The following is a 19445-nucleotide window of genomic DNA, read 5'->3' as shown; positions in this document are numbered from 1 at the left end:
CTTTCAATGATATGGTTATTATTTCATAATACGATGCATGCGAACTCGTGTTGATCAGCTCTTGGAAGGCCTGTCGGGTCGGCTCAACTACATTTTCAAGCAAACGATAACATCTTTCATTCTCATGATCTTCTATAGGGTAGGTGTGGCTGGATAATTGGGTTGTGTGCATGGAGCATGTTCTCATTGACTATGCTAACTCCATCCTGAGTATCAATGATTTCTTTCTTGGTAGTGTCCCCAAGGGCTTCTACTAGAAGCTCGCGTGACACTCTACCTCTTCCCAGAAGATGTTAACCCCCAAGGCTCCTAGGGTAGGTGTGGATGGATAATTGGGTTGTGGGTCATGGGTTAATGGTGTAGACTTTGTGCTATCCATTCAACTTTTCAATGCTTTCCATATGGTAGAGCTTCCTTTAATTAAGATTCTAAGTGGAATTGAAACATCCATGGATGTGAGGGTTAAGATTACACTAGTCTCTATTTCATGATAGTAAAATCTGCATTGTCTCACATCATTTAGAATTCTCTTCTTTGGCTCATGCATTTGGTGCCTTAAATAGAGCAGATGGAGTTCCCAAGGTTTAGGAGTTCAATAGTAAAAGACTTACGTGAAGAGTTAGAGAAGCTAGAAAGATTGATGGTTTCCAAAAAAAACCTCAAATTATGGTTCTTTCACTGCTATTACCACCCATTCCTTGACCATATCAATCGTGGCCAAGTATTGCTTATGGTTAGGATATTCTTCACCTTTGCTATAGAAGCCTTCTCTACTTGAGATGCTTGCATTCCACTCTCTGCAATTGATACAGGAGCTCCGTGCCTTGTTGAGTAGTCCAGCCTTTGCTTTTCAACTTGAATTCAGTGCACTTTCATCTTTTCTTATTATTATTCTTGCCTATTATTGATCCATTTGTTGTGGTCAGTCCCTCAACTGTTATTTCATCTTTCCTACTTTACAATCTAGTAATAACATGGACTAGAATGGGAAAAATATATTCACCCTTGATCATTTATAGTGAAAAGACTCAAGGGCATCATGTGTATGATTGCCTTGCTACTACTGGCTTTTCATCTCAAAAAATTATGATATGTGTGTGATTCTATATTTAGGGAACCATTGGTTTGCTTCATTTTCTTTAGGCTATTCGTATCTCTGTGGACAATGCAAGCACATGTATCCTAGTTTTTTGCAATTCCAACAAGGTATTGTTTCCCTAGGCTAGATCATTCATTGTCCTCTTCCATGTTTTGACATCGTAATGAGCACATGCCTATAATAAATTAGGATAGGGTGACCCTCTTTGTCATAGCAAATAAAGGGGTAAGTGTGCTCCTTGTCCTTGACCAATTCCTCAACATAATGGACAGAGACATCACTTGGGGGATGAGTAATGATTGGGCATGGTGGTCTAGGAATACCTAAGGGTTTAATCTCATTTCTTAGAATTAATTATCTTTTCTCTTGGGGAGCTAGCAAGGCTAAAGGTGGTGCCACTTATAGCTACTATAGGGTAATTGATACCTTGATTGTATTGTGGGTACCCAAAATTAGGGTTGGGTTCTTGAAGTCTTCATGGAGCTCTACAATAGGTAGCTTTTTGCCAAAAGCATCTAGTTTGTGCAAATGTGTGCTGGCCTCAAGCACTTCAAAGGGAGGTGATCTCCGTTGCAATGTGAGTGCATCGCTCATTTTGATGGCAAGTTTGGGATAGCTTTAGAATCTCTACCATTTTCAAGACATCTAGGTGTTTTTTTCACATTAGTCTTGTGTATAATTCACTACAGCCTTGCCGCACCTTAGTTGAAGGTCTTGATGGTTACATGTGGCTTTCTTGTCTCTGCTTCTCTCTTAGCGTCAGTCATAAATGTGGATTGCGTCATCAAGCATGTCATTGGTGTTAGAGTGATTTAGGCCTAATAGTGTGATTGAGGCCTAAGTTTCTTGCCATGGTTTTGTAAATCTTTTCATGGTAAATTCCCTTGATGAATGGTTTGGTCATAGCCTTGGTGATGGGTCTTTCAACAACTAGTATGCATTTAAAAAGGCTTCATAATTTGGAGACATAGTCTTACATGCTCTCCTCCTCCTGCTACTCAATGTTATCAAGTAGATGATGAGGTTGTCACTGTAACTGGCCTTTGCAAAGTGCTTGATAAAGAGATCCTTGAGTAGGATAAATGAGGATTTCTTAATGGCATCCAACCTAATGAACCAAGTTCATCCCTTCTCTCCAAGTCACAATTTGAATGCTTGTGAATTTTTTAGCGTTATCCATAAGGTTATTCACCTCTCGAGCTTGCTCAAATTGTTCAACAAAGTTGTAAGGTTCATCCCGTACTCAATATGTATCTAGCTATTTTGCTTACCAACAAGATTTTAGCTTGGACTTTACTTCTCAACATATTTTCCATCCATGTTAGGAGATATTGAGTAGTATGCATGCCTACTTATAACATATTAATGTGGTCAAACGTACATCGCTATGCACTAGATCCAATAAAAAATCTCATGAGGATCCAACGATTCAACATTCAACAGTATTCTTTAAATATTATCCACTTCCACTTGTATGGTTGCAAGTTTTTGTTTACTATCATTGTTGATGTCCAACAACTAGTTGAGGGTGTTGGTTCCTTATTCTTGAAGTTCCATAAGTTTCTATCCCATAGCTTCAAGGGTCATAGTCAAGATGTCAAAGTCTGTTGCATGTTGGAAGCTGTAAACAGTGGCTTAAAAGTCGGCCCATGCTCCTCCTAGCATTTCAGCTCTTTCCATTGTACTTGATAAAATCCTTATGGTCTCTTGATTGGCTACCTATGGTGTAGTACATTGTACACTACATTATGTGTAGTACATTCTGCACTACATTGTGCATGTATGCACTACGTGGTGTGTGGGATTAGGTCTAGGGTTAAAAGCTTTCAGTGTGGAGTGTGTTGCACAATGTGTATGCTAGGTCAGGGTGATTGGTGCAAATGGAAGTGGGTATGTGCACCTTGTGCCATGCAATGGGTACTATGCACTGGTGCACTAGTCCATGTACTAGTGCATTGTGTAGCGCATATTGGAGGGATACTAAGGTGATAAAATAGTGGAATGTAGGTTAATCAATGATGGTATTCTAAGCTAGATGCAATAACTAATGCAATGGGTTACCTATGTGCTATGTGCTATGAGAGCGTACATTAGTGTATTGCAAGGTGCCATTTCTTCCTTCCTTGCTCCTCTTGGCTCCCCCTTGTTGCAAACATTCCAACAAGAGAGATAGATGTTTTAGGCTAATTCATGCATTAACCAATGTAATTAACCTTTTGAGGTGGATAATGAGATAGAATTGAAACCCTTGATCTGTAGTCCAAAATTTAATTTCCAAGACATGTCAATAATTTGTGGTTTTCAAATTGCTACAAAATTTAGTCCTTGTGAAAATTCAAGTTTGTTTAATACTACAAAACTACTAAGAAAATCCATAAATATATTCACGTTAGCCTCTCATAATCTAAAGAATCACTTAGCTATATAAACTAGGTGTGCTATCATATAGTGTCTTGGAAATGATAGTGTAGGATTAATTTGGACAAAAAATGGAATTATGTGGTACAATAGTTGGCTAGTTGTATCTCCTACATAAGGAGGATGCTTGATAAGTACAAGGTTCAAGAATAGGTGAGTGAAGACTTTGCAAAATATGGAGAAAGAAATTATAATTTGAAGAGGCTAATCATCTCATTATGATGTGAAAAAGTGAAAGCAAGATGCAAACCACTTCATAGTACTAGAAATAGTAAGAGAGATGTACATGCATTTTTATGGAATAGAGGGGTACATGATGTCTCTAAGTTTGGCTAAACAAGATGATGACCAAGTGGACTGGTTGGCCTATAAGATGAAGATTTACAAACAAGGTATTTACAGTTGATGTTATTAACTATGCAAATTGATTTGGCAAGTTAATAAACACCACAAACTATAATACATGGTTGAGTATGTTGATTGCCTACTAAAAACTAGCAATATTGACACTAGTGCTAAATATGCTACAAAGATGGGTTGTTCACCCTTCTTTGTAGGTGGATTGTAAGAATGTTATAGCATAATGTCTAGATGCATATTACATGTAGGTGCTAAATATGCAAGTAGTATGATTGGACATGATTGAGTTAAGAAAATGAAAAAAAAAAGCATGGAAAATATAGGAATATTGTAAAGTACAAGCACACCGGAAATCCATTATTGAAGGGTTTCAGGTGGACTTTGGGATCTACTGTTGGTTGCGAAATAGAAAAATTGGTAACATTTAATTTGTATGGTTCATTTGCAGCATCAAGAAAGAGATTGCGCAAAACATGTGCCTCCAGAGGGGCTCCAAAGTGTAATGATGAGGTTCTTGTGTGAACTTGGGGTTCATGCTCGTATGTTCATAAGGTGGCGAGTTTGGATATCCAAGAGGAGAAGTGGGACAACTCATGTTAGAGTTTTAAAGAGAAGGTGAGTGAGGAGATCACACATCCTAGTCTGTCCTCACCCTAGCAAGCTTAATCACAAGGTAACCAACCATCAATTTAAGCATTATTGTTGCTCCATACCACAAAGATACTTTTCAAAAGCTTTTTCAAAAAGGGGTAAAGAGCTTTTCAAGCATCTCCCAATTCCTAAGCCGCATACGACTCTAGAGCTCTACCACATCACCTCTACATTTTTGTGAATTATTCCATAGTGAAGACATCATGCACAAGTAAGAATTTCTTAGTTTCAAGAATAACATCATGTTACCCCATTCTACAATTCACAATGGGGGAACATGATATTATTCTTGAAACTAAGAATTCTTAAGTGTTCTGAAAAGAATTTCAACTTGAGAATGAAAAGGACTACGATTGGACTGCCTAGGATAAGTCTCAGATGGAGAATTTGACACTAATGAAGTACATCCATAAATATAGATAGATCATAATCTGACTTGATGCCATAGATGACTTTCAAAAGGTTCAAGGTTTTATTCGAGGCATGGACAATGAGTACAAGGCCATGGTGAAAGCTCAATATCCTAAAATGCTAGAAGAGGTCATTAGGAGTGCACTCATTTTTTATGATAGATAGGAAAACATGTTGAAGTTTTCACCTTGTTTAGCAAACATGAAATCCACACACCCAAGCACCCACAAGGGGGATTTGGGGTGTCTCCCCTCCAAATAATATAGCCATAATCAATGATCAAGTGCCATCCTCTTGAGCAAAGTGAGGATTATGTGTCAGCTGAGGGCAAAGAGGAGGTTTCAATTTTGTAGCAACCCATCACTCTACACAACTATTGTGCTTATGACGACTTGTTTTGTATGCTTCCGAATTAGGTTCCCCAGGATCCAACTAGGGAGTTCAGCCAGTATTGTAAAATGTCAAAACATCCACCTGCCAAAAGTCCGTCAATTTCCAATTTTTAAAGCTGTTATAGCAGGCAGCACATTTCAAGAGCCCGACACCATGCACAATAAAAAAATGGGTCACAATCACATGTTTGTATCCCTTCACAAGCTCAAATTATGGTTCGGTGCTTACAGTCAAATCTTGAGGCTTGGAGAATGCTTCTATTTGCTTGCTCACTGAAAGCAGTATTCAAAGCCTCGCCAGATGTGAATGAGGCCTCCAACAACTGTAGAGCCTGTGTGCACACATCATAGATATTGAGGGACTACATTGCACAAATCGAGTTTTCCGCAAGTTCTGATAAAATGCTAGATTTTGAACATAGGGGGTTTCCTACAACTGCAGTTTTTGCCAGAGTTGATATTGAAAACATCATACTTCAGTGAAAAGTGTATAAATCTTGGAAGTCATGTTTGTCTCTGATAACACACTATTTACAGTTAACTTCACAGAGAGTTGTATCATCCTCACTTCATGAGTTTGCATCATACCTCATTGACAGTCATCGACACCTCTAAGCTGTGAACGTTTCCACTTGTAGAGATCCTGTGCTTGTTTAGCAATGCAATGTAGTTGATAGAAGAGGCAGGCAGTATGTTAAGATCATCAGTAACAATGAAAGAAATATCATTTTTCACATATCCTCGAAAGCCTTCTGGCGGCTGGAAGGCCCACTTGTTGGCACTGCCACCAAGAACAATAGGTATTTCTCTATTTGTAAACTCTCCACAAGAGGTACACTTGGCACGCGCATATGAAACACAGGCACACTGATTCCAGTTTTTGTTACACTTGTAGACATGCCTTCCCATTGCCAGCAGCACTCTGTTGCTAATCACCCCAAGTTCATGAATCATATTGTCCATGCAAGAAGGACATTCATCATTAGACAAAAAGGAAACACCATGCATCAGGTTACATGTGTACACCACAGATGCAGCTCCTCTAAGCAGTGAAATAAGGATGTTCGGACTGCACATTGTCTTGTGAAAAGTAGGATTCATAATGTCCTCCCTAGATACAAGAAAAGTATCTTTCCTAAGCTTGTAAAGACTCTCATACACATTGCTTATACTCCCCACCTTGGGCACCATCAACATTTTCCCCTTTGATAACTTGTTCATCAACCATGCTATTGGGGTGTTCAGAAAGCGCTCCAGCACATCAAAAAATTCCTTCCCCACTTCCATGTACACAATTTCTCGATTGTGTCTTTTTATCAAGAACTGAACAGGGGTGCTCCTATGATCCACCTACACAAAAATGACAGATGTACTGAAGGGCATTAGTTCTGATCATGCGAAAGCCAAAACAATTGTGTCCTTTACCTCACTCCTGTGCATTTTATGCCTTCTATGGAGTTGCATCTCCACATCCTCCATCTTTGTTTCATGAACTCTAATTCATAAAACACAAAATATCTAAAATTGGCAGTTCCCTCACCTGTTCTTCCTGTTTCCAACATAGCCTGGAGGCTAGAGATCCTGTTGCTCCACTGTAGCTTTTAACTCTCTCCCCAAAAACAATGTTGAGTGTTCTTTTAGATCTGAAGGAGCATTCTAGTAACATTAAAGTCTACAAATCAGAAACAAGTGCAAAGAGTTAGACAACCTGCTTTTGAAGAAAAGCTTTAATCATGTTTGCAAAGAGAAAGGTCAAAACAAACGGATGTTAAGGATGAAAAGGTTACTGTTTTTGCTTTTCAGTAAGGAACTGCCTCTATTTATGAACTAGCTTTTGGGTTGAAGGTAATTGTTTGTATAGGGACTTATAGGAATCAGTCTACTAACACCAGCCATGCATGGCAGGAGGGACTAGAAAATCAGTAGGGTGGCGGTTCTATAGAGAGAGCGCTCAAGAGCTCCCACATGCCTCCACAGCAGAGGTGTTCTTACACACTCCCATCTCTCCAAGGAATCCCCCCATGCTAAAATGACCCACTATATGCTTGATAAGATGATGGGTGCCTTGAGAGACATGTATGTGCTCACTCTTGGCATCCACACATGTGCAAAAGAAGAAATGAGGCTATTGGCTGAACCTGAGTGAGGTCGAGATGCACAAACTACTCTTGAGACAAATCAGCAAGAGGGTACAGAAAATGCTTCAGAACTTAGAAGAGAGAACAGCCCAACCTGATCACAGCATGGCAAGTTTAAGCTCAATCCCATTATGATGTATCATTGTGCTGAATATGCTTCAAACCCTAATGTCTCCAGGATCAGGGATAAGATGAGCTGAGAGTAGTGTCAGAAACACCATGAATAGCTCCAAAGGGTGTGTCATACTCCAGACAGATCCTGAAACATAGTAGTAGCAGTCCACCAGGTTCTAATGATGATGGCAGCAAAACACAGGTCCAGCAGGCTGGAAACACAGATCTGATGCTGGCGACAATGAAGTCAGCACTACGAGCAGTATCAAGAGGCTACACAGCAGCTGGGCAGCCTGCTGATGCAGAAAATGCAGTTGAAGGTGATGAGAAAATGGCTGGATCAGGTTGACAGCAGTTGGGTAGCCTTGAACTCAGCAAAACACAGGTGGGTGAGGCAACAGATCAGATCACCAGGTTGTAGGGATGTTGCCAACTGAAAACACAATGACCAAGGGGCAGGAATTGGTCTCGGGGCAGCAGACGACTCTTGGCAGCAGTTGTGATGAGCCTCCACTAATGGTGATATCCTACAAGCTAGCAAAAACACACGTTGGTAGGTCAATTGGGTAGTCAGCCTCTAACAACCCCCAAGACAACACCACATGATAAAGACAAAGAATTTCCCCTCAACAAAACCCACAAGACAACACCATTGAAATCACTCACTCCTCACTAAGACTTCAACTCAACACTTAAGCAGTTTAAACCTTCAAGCTCAGAATTTACCATTTTTAGAGAGAAACTGATGCAGAAACAACCATGGCTGAGACTTTGACAACACAAGCTTTCAAATTCACACAACTCCTATTTTTTAGGGATAGCAGCCCCATGCAAAAACTGCCCCACAAAGCATGATTGCCTCAAGCAATGCAAAATCAATTGTAGATCCTTTCTATTCTTCTTTTCTCAAAGCACACATAAATACAAACCAAAAACGCAAGTAACCAAAGCTTTATACGATGCCAATTCGGTCGCTACAAGCATTTCACTATTGTAGACATTCCATTATTGCAACAAAACAGCGCTTACACTAATATAGCAATGGATAATCATGATAACCTTCATGGGGAACCAAGTTGGTGGTGTAGATGCTGCTGAATTCACATGTTGCCTCATGCCTCATAGAGCACTGCAGAAATACACTGCTGCTCTATACAACAAACACATCTTTTCTCCAAGAAGCACAAACTTGCAAACAGGAGGACACTTTCTTTGATTTCAGATTATCATTTCAGCATAACAACAGATACATCTCAGCATACCTTGCATTGATGAAGAGTTACAAAGCTTCGAACATTATGAGCTCTAATTTATCATTTTCTTGGCAACAAATCCTTTTGAATTTCCACTAACTCGAGTTAGTGCATTCAACACCTGCCCATAATGCATATTCTCTACCACATACCTAGTTTCAGATGTAGAGATCTTTTACTTCCATTCTTCTCTCTTGAAGAGAAGCCTCGTACAAACAACTAACATACATCACTCTTAACACGACGAAGAACAGCCCTCTGCTGTCTCTCACTCATATCCATACATCAGAACAGATCTACATACTATGTGCTCCACGCAACAATAGAAGAAAACAAGACAAAAAGAAAGACTCTTATTACCATTATCTGAAAACTGAGAACTCGCATCAGCCAATTGGCTTCAACAGCCCGATCTTTAATATATTGCCATCATGCTCCATGACTCCAATAACTTCAACTGCATGGCTTCTTTCTTCTAAAAACTTGTTCTTCTTCTTTTTAGCATTAGATTTCTCCCTTCTCTTCAGACTGCAAGATTCTTCTCTCTCTCTCTCTCTCTCTCTCTCTCTCTCTCTCTCTCCAATTGTCTTGTGTAGAACCCTTCTCCCTCTCTCTTCTTTTAAAAAAAAAAACTTCTCACGTTTTTACTTTTCCCCCTATTTTACCAAGTTGCCCCCTACTTCCCCTCAATTACTAGATAACAAACATGCCTCCGCCACGTAAAATTCCACTCGGGGACTCAAATCAAAAGCGAAAACATGTTCCTTGTATGAGGATACCTCTTTCTACATGAGACGCATGTCTCAAAACTGAAATATCACAACCACATGTCAAACATGCATGGTACCACTTGGGATTTCCACCTATCAACTCGGCTTCTGCTACGGATAGGTGTTAGAAAGACGAAAAAATTAATATTTACATGTGTTACCCCACTTGACCCCATGCAACATCATGTCCCCCGTCGCTCTTTTCCACCCACCATGATTAGCCACCACCCAGTTTGAAACACAAAGTGTGAACAAACCTTTATTAAAAGCTTCGAAAACATCTGACAAAGACAAACTCCTTTTCGCGAAAATCTGCCTCATAGAGCATTGCACAGAACAACTCATAGCTTTCTAACCAGATCTTAAATCACCAAACTTCGAAAAGGAAATTTGTAGCTCTCTTTCCAATCTAGAACTCTCTAGAACAACTCATAGCCAAATTCTTTGAGCTGCTGTCCTAAAACAGCTCTGCATAGCCTGCAGTCCTAAATTTCTGTATGCAATCCGCATCGACCTTCCAAAGACCATAACTTTCACATTCTTGCTCGGATCAATACCAAACTTGACAGAGACCTTTAGTAGGTGTCAAAGCACACTTTAAATATGATGTCTATCATTTACAACTATATGATTAACACCAAATTTCAGAAAACTGAATCTGTCCCCAAACAATAAATTGAAACCAACCTACTCTACGTATAGTATGTACATTACTTACATCCCCTTTATTTACAAGATTCTGCAAATATATTTCTTTAGATAGAACCCATTGATTCTACTATTGTGAACAATCCCATCTAAATCTTGTAGCAAGCAAGTGCCATTTTCAAACTTCTGCTTGATAAGGAAAGGTCCTTTCTGTCTAACTCGAAACTTGGTTTGAAAAGTGGAGTCCAAGCTACTATCATATCTCATAACCAGCATTCCCTCTGCAAGATTCTTCTTCTTCAATTGTGTATTGAACCATTCCCTTCTCCTCACAATCTGTTTTTCATAACAATCCATTGCTTGTTGCCTATCCAACTGTAGGGTATGCAAGTTCAGTCCTCTATCAACTCACAATTCTATTTGATCTAACTGATGCTTTCTTACAAACTCCATCGTAGGGAACATGACATACAGGGGTAATAAAGCATCTTGACCATATACTAACTGAAAAGGGGTGAATCTTGTACTTGTCTTCTGCATTGTTCTACAAGCCCACAAAGCTTGATGTAAATAATTGTCCCAATATTTAGGATGATCTTCCGTCATCTTAAAGCGAATCTTTTGTAACATTCCATTGAATGCTTCCACCAGCCCGTTGCACTGAGGGTAATAAGGAGTAGCAAATCTATGTTTCAAGTCTAGCTTCCCTGTTAATTCTCTCAATAGCTTATTTCTGAAGCCAAGACCTTAATCTGTCACTATTTCTAGTGATATTCCAAATTTGCAGCATATGTCCTCCATCAGAAAATGAGTTACATCCTCTTTCTTGCAATTGCTTGTAGCCTTAGCTTCAAGCCATTTGGTCATATAATCAGCTGCAGTAAGGATGTAAGACTTTCTTGTTTTTGTACCAAGCAAAGGTCCAATAAAATCCAAACCCCACTTCTCAAACAGTCCATAGGCAACAATGGCTTTAGTAAGTCCTGGAATTAGTACTCTTTTTGCATATGACTGGCAAGTATGACAACTTTTACACCAATGAGCAACATCTACACTTAGACTAGGCCAAGTCCTGCTAGTAGAATTTTCCTTTTAGTAAGCTCAAAACCAAAATGACCACCACATGCTTCCTCATAACAAGAAGATAAGCAAGCAAGAATCTCAAAACTATCCAACACACTTCCCAATACATTATCAATCCCCTTCATGTACAACTGATCATTTATGAGCACATATGCCCTAGCCTTTCTAACAATGACATACTTTTTGTATTTATCAATCAATGACTTCAACTCCCTAGTTTTTAGAAACTCTTCAATCAAGTGAGGGCTTTCCCTACCCTCATATCTAGGATTATCCACCCTCACGGCAGCAACATACTAGGAAAGAGCATCTTCAGCCAATTCATGAGGTCTACGGTTGTTCTCCCTACCAATATGCCAAATTTCAAATTTTTGCAGCTGCCTCATGAGGCCTTTTATTTTTAACCAATCCTTCAAAATATCTTTATTGGCTTTCCAAACATTTTGAACCTGTCTGACCACCAACATAACATCTCCTTTTGCAACTATCTTCATGTATCCCAGCTGAATACATTGTTTCAGGCCAGCATGTAAACTCACATATTCAGCTTCATTGTTACTTTGTATCTCTTTACTTTCTTCACTTCCAGAAAAGACTTCTCGATTTTTAGCATCCATAATGACAAAACCCAATCCTCCCTTTTTTAGCACTCTTCTGTAACTGCCATCAAAAAACAAGGTAGCATCTTTATCCTTCATCTCCTCATGAATTTACGGATGCGGAATTAGTTTCCGTCTTATAGCAGCTACACTTTCAACATGTTCTTTATAAGTCAAAACATCACCTAAGCTAGCTCTTACAGCATCCTCCTTCAAACATGTAAATTCAAATTCTTGCAAAGCCAACAGCCACTTAGTAACCCTTGGAGCATTTTCAGCAAATCGCAAAACCTGTGGAAGCAACTGAGAACTAGTAAGTACTACAAATGGTTTTTGAAACAAGTATGATTTTCATCTTTTAACTGCATATTACAATCCCCATACCAACAATTCTTCTTCCATCCAAGCTTTTTCAATCACTCCAATGGATCTGCTTATATAAAACAAAGGCCCCGTATAAGACATCCCCTTTTCCTTCTACATTAAAATGCCTCCCACTACATTTTTCCCAGCACTGATGCTAATGAAGAAAGATTCATCCCAGTTTGGAGGCATAAGAACTAGCAAAGTACTTAACTTTTCTTTAATATGCAAGAATGCATCCTCTTCAACTTGCGTCCAAACTAAAGGATCCCTTTGAGTTGCTTTATGTAAAGGATATACATACTCAACCAGCATATAGAATGATCTTAATAGATACCTCAACTTTTGAACAAAGCTCATCAGTTCTTTTATAGTTTTTGGAAAATCCATAAGAAGTAAAGCCTCAACTTTACTAGACTCAGGTGAAATACCATTAGCAGACACTTCAGGACCCAAGAGTACCACTCTAGTTCTTGCTATTTTACATTTATTAGGATTCAGCTAACCACCATACTCATCAAGTCTGCTAGAAAAACTTCATTAAGTTTTTGAGAGTGTAATGCCCTTGAGTTGTACACGCGAAAGTCATCCATAAACACCCGTAAAGATTTCCCAATGAAAGGGGTAAATATCCAATTAACCCATCTAAAAAGCTAGCGTATGCATTCATTAAACCAAAGGGCATTACTCTATAGCAGAAGCATCCCCATGGGGTGATGAACGTTGTTTTCTTCTAATCTTCTTCTGCTATTCTGATCTAAAAATATCTAGAGTATCCATCACATACACTGTAAAATTCATGACCAGCCACTTGATCAAAGATCTCATCCTGAAATGGAAGAGGATGGTAGTTCCTCTTAGTCGCTGCATTAAGAGGCTTGAAATCATCACATACTCTTCACTTTCCATTCTTCTTTGGCCTGATTACAACAGGAGACACCCACTCTGCATCATCAAGAGGATAGATAAATCCCGCATCAACCAATTTCTAAATTTCAACTTTAAGTACATTTTTCTGAATTGTACCAAGTCTTCTAAGTTTTTGAGCCACTGGTTTATACCCTTCTTTCAATTTGATATGGTGCACAATGCTGTTAGTACCCCTCAGTTGGTGATCACTGATATTCTGTAGCAAACAATTTCAGGTATTTCTAAAAAATGGCTGAATATTTATCTCTTTCATCATTAGTCAAGTCCTTTCCTAGCATATTCATAAGCTTGGGCAATCCAACATTCATTTCAATCTGCTGATCACATGTTTCCTGCATGAGATCTATACTTCCTACAGCAATATTTACAACTTTTTCCTCTCTTTTTGAACCCTGGATTGACAACTTAAAGAGGTCAACATCCCTAGAGAGTAGGCTAGCTTCCCATTCTCTATCTTCCTCATCAAGGCTGGAATTTTTTGAATCACTACTTTCATCACCTCCAGCATCACTTTCATGTTCATTTTGAATGAGACCCTATTTTCATGTCAAAGACCACCCTCTTGCTGGCTTCTCTAGATAGAGTTCCAATTGACCTCTATATCAGTCTTGTCTGGACCTCTTACCAATCAACCAAGGTTGTTCCAAAATGAGAGGATATGCCCCCAATTTTGCAAGCATAACATGGAAATCCAAACATGCTCTTTGGCCTGCAATGTTGATTTCCAAGTTCTCGATGACTCCCAAACATTTTACTTTTGAGTTGTTTGTCATTTTAACCTTAAACAATGACTTCCCTGTGTTAAGGTGCATTTGCAGCATTGCTTCTTTAGTGATTACATAAACTTACACACTACCATCAACATAAATTGAATCAATTTTCCTTCCGTGTATCCATGCATTCATGACAGGTATAATGTCTTTCACATCTGATAGGTATACCACTCCAACATGCCCAATTCGAGTTTTTTCTTTCTTGATGCTAACCAACCCATAGATTTATCCCTTCTCTTCAGACTGCAAGATTCCTCTCTCTCTCTCTCTCACGCTAATTGTCTTGTGTAGAACCCTTCTCCCCCTCTCTTCTTTAAAAAAAATCTCATCACATTTTTGCTTTTTCCCCTATTTTACTAAGCTACCCCTTGCTTCCCCTCAATTACTAGATGGCAAACATGCCCCTTGCCACGTAAAATTCCACTCGAGGACTCAAAATCAAAAGCAAGAACACATTCCCGATATTAGGATACCTCTTTCTGCATGAGGCGCATCTCAAAACTTAAATATCACAACCACATGTCAAACATGCATGGTACCACCTGAGATTTCCACCTATCAACCCGACTCCCACTACGGGTAGGTGATAGAAAGACTAACAAATGATATTTGCATGTATTACCCCACTTGACCCCACGCAGCATCATGTTCCAAGTCGCTCATTTTCACCCACCAACGTGAAGATGGCAATCAACAGATGAGTGACCAATAACTCCTTCGAATGGGTATGGGCAATAGTTTGAGGGTAGTAGGCTAAGAGTGATAATGATTAGGAATGAAGGATACACTGCACAACTGACTCTATTTATAGAGGATTTTGATGCATTTGGTCCACTATTCAAAAATAAAGCCACATATTTTTTGTGATTCAGCATAAAATACTTTTTAGGTACTATTTTAAGGAGAACTAATTAGGGATTAATGCACTATAATTAAGTATTAGTGTAAACCCTGAATTTAGTGGCTTGATGTGTAGTAGTGGATATATTGAGCCAACAATCACATGCAATGATGTTACTTACTTTAATGGAGTCAGATTCTTCACTCTATGAAGGAGCTCTTGATAGAGGATCATCCCCTTGTTAACAAATGTGTCTTGTACCATCATCTCCATAGTTGCCTCTGTATGTAATATGGACCTCTTCGTACCATACAATTCATACCATGAATATCTATATGATCCGTATGAAAAACAAGCATGTCTCAACCAACATGTCTAGTACATTCCCACATGATTGTCCTACATTTCGACTGCGCATTTTCTACCCGTTGTTGTCTGTGTGGCACTTTTGGCCTTGCTCCCCCTTGGATACCATGATCCACCCCCTTTTCCAGCATTGCACGCTTCTCCCAACCCCCTTGGATTCCAGCCAGCTTTTCAACCTTAACTCTTGACCCCTTCTTTGAAGTTTGACTTCACACACTTCAATTTCAGCCTTGGCCCTTGGATTCAATCATTTCAGCTCTTCAACCTTAGATTCCAACCATGATCCATCACTGCAACTAAATGTAAACAAGTCAAGTTCCAGTTAGATTTTCAGCAGAAGCAGTATGATGCCTTGGTTGAACAGTTGAAGATTAAGCAAGATGAGTATGATGCTTTGCAAACAGAGTCTCTTGGCAAAATTGCAGCTTTACAACAGTTAGTGGATAATAGAAAAATGTCAACTACTTTGTTTGAGAAATGGACTCAAGAGTTGTAAGATAAGTATATACATCAGTTGCAAAGTTTTGTTGATATGCATGCTAAATTGCAGGTTGAGCATCAATTGTTGTTGGAGAGGTTTCAACCTCTTAAACATGTTGAAGAGCAAATTTTGAAGAATTTGGAAGTAGATGTGGATGCCTCGGTTGTATTGAAGTCTGAATTTTCTCAAATGCAGCAAGCTTTGATTGGTGATGTTAGAAACATTTGACAACTGGTGATGGGAAAATTTGACACTTTGGTTTCTAGACCTTATAATATGCTTAAAAATGCTTTTGTTCCAGCTGAGTTTGATGCATTAATTCAAGAAAAGGATGCATTGCTTCAACAAGTTGCAGATTTGCAAGCTGTCAAAGTGGATCTTACTGCTAAGTTGCAGTATGCTTTGGATGAGAAGAGAAAAAGTGATGACTATGTAGCATCTCTTTTGCAGCAGAAGGATTTTAAGTTGGAAGATAAGGATGCTACTTTGCAGTAAGTTGTGTATGAGGTGCATGAAGAGATTAAGGTTACTAGTAGTAGATCTGTTGAAGACTATGCTGCTGCACGTTCGGAGTGTCAGATTTCTACTTGCACAAATATTATTCTGTACACTCCTAGTTTGTTTACTACTTGACTTTGATATGTATCTTCTTTTTGCTCATGACATGATATAATGACCTCTGCTAACACTTAGGATCAATTATGCAACTGCACAAGAGGACTATGAGTATCCTAGAGGGGCTCTACTCATGGTTGCTCAATGTGGCTTGTCAAGGGGTGCAAGGCCTCTGGCAGGGCATAATTGTATTCTCTGGGTTATTTCTTACTTTGTATGCTTTCCGTTATATAGCTACATACTTGTGGGTTTGAGTCTTGACTGTCCCAGTCATCCACCGGGCTGTGCCAGGTGTTGAGGCTCGAATTGCACTATATTAGTACTTTTTTACCTTAGTACTAGCATATATGTAGAACCAGCAAATGGAAAGTGACCTAAGATGTCATATGAAGCATTCAGGTTTTTACCTGACATGCAAGCACCTTCTTGACAGTCAAGAGTTTGTGTCTTTTGTATTCCTGCATGATGAGAACTGATATCTTCTTCAGGACAGCGCCAGATTCTGGTCGTTTATGTCTGGTTCTAATAATGTGTATCTGTGTCCTGAATATTTGCGCTGTCTACTGCAAGTTATTTGATCAGGAGTGAATATGATGATGATAAACTGTGTGATCGTTTTCAGGACAGTGGTTCAGCATTGATGAATATAATATGTAGTTCGTGTTTGTATATTGTTCCTGAATATTAAATGTACGAAATGGCTGTAAATTGTGTCAGGAAGTTCCCTGCAGTGCTAATTTCCTGCATTTTCTGTTATGGTCATGATGGTCCATAACAACCTTAACAAAGCAAAATTAAGTTATCATGATACCTCAGTCTCAGTTATGGATGTCTCCAATTTGTCAAGAATAGCCAAGTTTGGAACCTTGAGCTTGCTTAGGAGTTCAAGGTTCTCTGTAGTGTTGCAATTTTGAAGGATGTTGAGGTCATCGGTGACAACATAAAAGAGGCCTGCAAGGAAGGCAAGAGATTCAGAACATAAAATTAGCAAAATATTTCTAGGAATTCCCTCTTTAGCATGAAGCAATGGAAATCACATTTTGGGACCTACCAAAGGTCCACTAATCTGAAGGGGATAATGTTTGTATGGCCAAATGCGCACACATGCAAACACATATACATTGAGCACAGGCCCAAAACAGATCCACACTTTGCAGTTCATTCCAGCACTGTAAAACTATGCAGCTAGCTTGTACAATAACCTACAGACACATACAAGGGCAAATCCCAAGCTAAACTCACACATATCTAGCTATAACAATGAACCCACACTTTCTCAGCTATCTAGAATGCCTTTGATTTGATACTCTGAAAGCATAGACTTGTCTAGCTGTGTGCCTCTATGCAACAATGTTTCTCTAGGAATGTAATCCTTAATTCAAATATTAACCTTGTGTTCATCATACCTTCAACCCTCTGATAATGATGAGAACCAGCACAACCAGATTCTGCATCTATCATGCATAACCACATGCCTAAAGGTATACATGGAGGTCATTTTCTACAGCATGCCAACACATGCATGGCTAATGCAGGTAGCTTACAATGATGTACCTGCACACGAGCAACACATATGAAAACATGAAATATTCCCTGACAGCAGATGTGGACCACAGAGCAAAAAGGCTTCTTGAGGAGTGGACCAGCACATACATGATCATCAGCGCAGGCAAGGCGATCCAGCTACCTTACAACAGTGTGCTCTAGTATGCACGGTGTCCACATGGGCAATGATGCAGCCACACATAGGTAGCATAAAATCTGTTCTGTCCCCACAAGCACACTGTGCGACGAAGGGGCAAGACCCAAAACAATTCTTCAAATAGAGAAAGGCAAGACGAAAGAAACCTGAAGCTTCTCGCACGGGGCCCACAGGAGCATCTCTGATGAGGCGGCATAAGCTCTGGTAGGCATTGGAAATGCAGCCCAGCTGAGGCGTACACGAGTCCTTGACGGAGAGGATGTCGAGAACTGCGACAAGGGGCAGGTGCAGGTAGCAGAGGAGCAGATCCACGAAGGCCTTATCAGCTTCCACGTATAGGACCTTGCGGCTGACCTTGTTTGCAACCAGTCGGACACGGACTGCGCTGCTTGCTGGTGCCATGAATGATGAGACCTTCAGCAGTTACTTGCTCCAGGAAGCGGCCTAGTGAAGGACTCTTAGAAGCCTGCTCATAGCTGTGCTGCAGGTGCTTCATGACAGACTCCGGGCAGCTTCGTAGCTTCTTAACTCTGTGAGAGAGAGCGTGAGAGGAAGCGCGAGATGTACGCCTCAACAAGAGTCCCATCCTACACGGCTCTAAACATGCACGAGAAGCGCATAATAGTCTCATCGTATGGGCATAACATGGGGTCTATCAATTTGGGCCGCCTTTGCCACCATTCTTAGAAATGTGGCTTAGGCCCGGTTCACACAATGGCGGACGGATGCACGCTTTTTTTGCACTGTGTGTGAATATATCTAACAGCCGGCAACAAATATCACAAGTTCTTGCTTGGATTGTTTGTTTATGTGGCTTGATAGTGCCCGCACGATCTTGGCAGGAGTTCAAATCTCACGGCTCCTTTTTATTCCAAAAAGGTAATGGGCCTTGTCTGATACATTACGGTCGGACATGTATATCTTCACGCGGAAATCATCTTGACGAATCCCTTTTCAACACGTCAACATCTTGAGCCTGCACTTATGTGGCCGTCCGCACAGTCTGAACCAGGCCTTAGACTCGTTACACACCAAGTTACGGACAGCTAATCCCTACCTAAAATATGGGCATGCACTTTTTGAAACTGGACGCGGACATGGGCACTGTATCTTTACATATCAAATGGACACAATTTGTAAAAAAATAAAAAATATTAAACTTATAAAATGTTTAATTAGTTGCAAATGCAAAAAGTGCACCCTTGTCCGCCACTTCACAAAGTGGGCAGGGGAGACTTCCTATCCAAAAGTGGGCAGGGGTTCACCTGCTTAGTAGGCAAGCAATAGGTTATATCCTCTCCAGTGTGTAAGGGATTGCCAACACCCAACCCTTAAATATGTGTTTTGATTAGTTAAAGCTTATAAAATGGGTGTTCCTCATTTGGTATGTAACCAGCCTTAGATTAAGTTTTGTGTTTAAATATATATTTTAATACAA

At 39.8% G+C, this 19445-nt stretch overlaps 1 protein-coding gene across 3 annotated transcripts; it reads right to left on the bottom strand.

Annotated features, from left to right (window-relative positions):
- Positions 1–4981: 4981 nt before the first annotated feature.
- On the bottom strand, positions 4982–18621 carry LOC148036561 (uncharacterized). 3 transcript variants are annotated; one of them, XM_087678542.1, is made up of 7 exons: positions 18154–18621; positions 17117–17256; positions 16713–16865; positions 6872–7003; positions 5920–6681; positions 5561–5663; positions 4982–5413 (listed from the first exon to the last, which is right to left on the bottom strand). In XM_087678542.1, the coding sequence occupies exons 1-7, from the start codon at positions 18407–18409 to the stop codon at positions 5352–5354; spliced, it is 1608 nt and encodes a 535-aa protein (XP_087534668.1). In that variant the 5' UTR covers positions 18410–18621; the 3' UTR covers positions 4982–5351. The 3 variants fall into 3 exon arrangements, with proteins under 3 accessions (XP_087534668.1, XP_087534669.1, XP_087534671.1); XM_087678543.1 differs by lacking the exon at positions 16713–16865; XM_087678545.1 differs by lacking the exons at positions 6872–7003; positions 16713–16865.
- Positions 18622–19445: the final 824 nt, after the last annotated feature.

Source organism: Lygodium microphyllum, chromosome 5 (assembly GCF_053477565.2).
Source record: "Lygodium microphyllum isolate KBCC chromosome 5, Lygodium_microphyllum_v1.1.10, whole genome shotgun sequence".
Classification (NCBI taxonomy): Eukaryota; Viridiplantae; Streptophyta; class Polypodiopsida; order Schizaeales; family Lygodiaceae; genus Lygodium; species Lygodium microphyllum.
The sequence above is the reverse complement of the archived record's forward strand: the minus strand, read 5'-3'. Positions and strand labels throughout refer to the sequence as shown.

Bases quoted from the DNA above. Each gene is read 5' to 3' on its own strand.
- LOC148036561 (XM_087678542.1), bottom strand. From the start codon at position 18,409: ATGGCACCAGCAAGCAGCGCAGTCCGTGTCCGACTGGTTGCAAACAAG. The intron at 17,257-18,153 runs GTTTCTTTCGTC...CCTTCCTTGCAG, and splicing joins CCCCGTGCGAGAAGCTTCAG to GCCTCTTTTATGTTGTCACC. The intron at 7,004-16,712 runs GTAAAAACCTGA...TCTGATTTGTAG, and splicing joins AGAAGGTGCTTGCATGTCAG to ACTTTAATGTTACTAGAATG.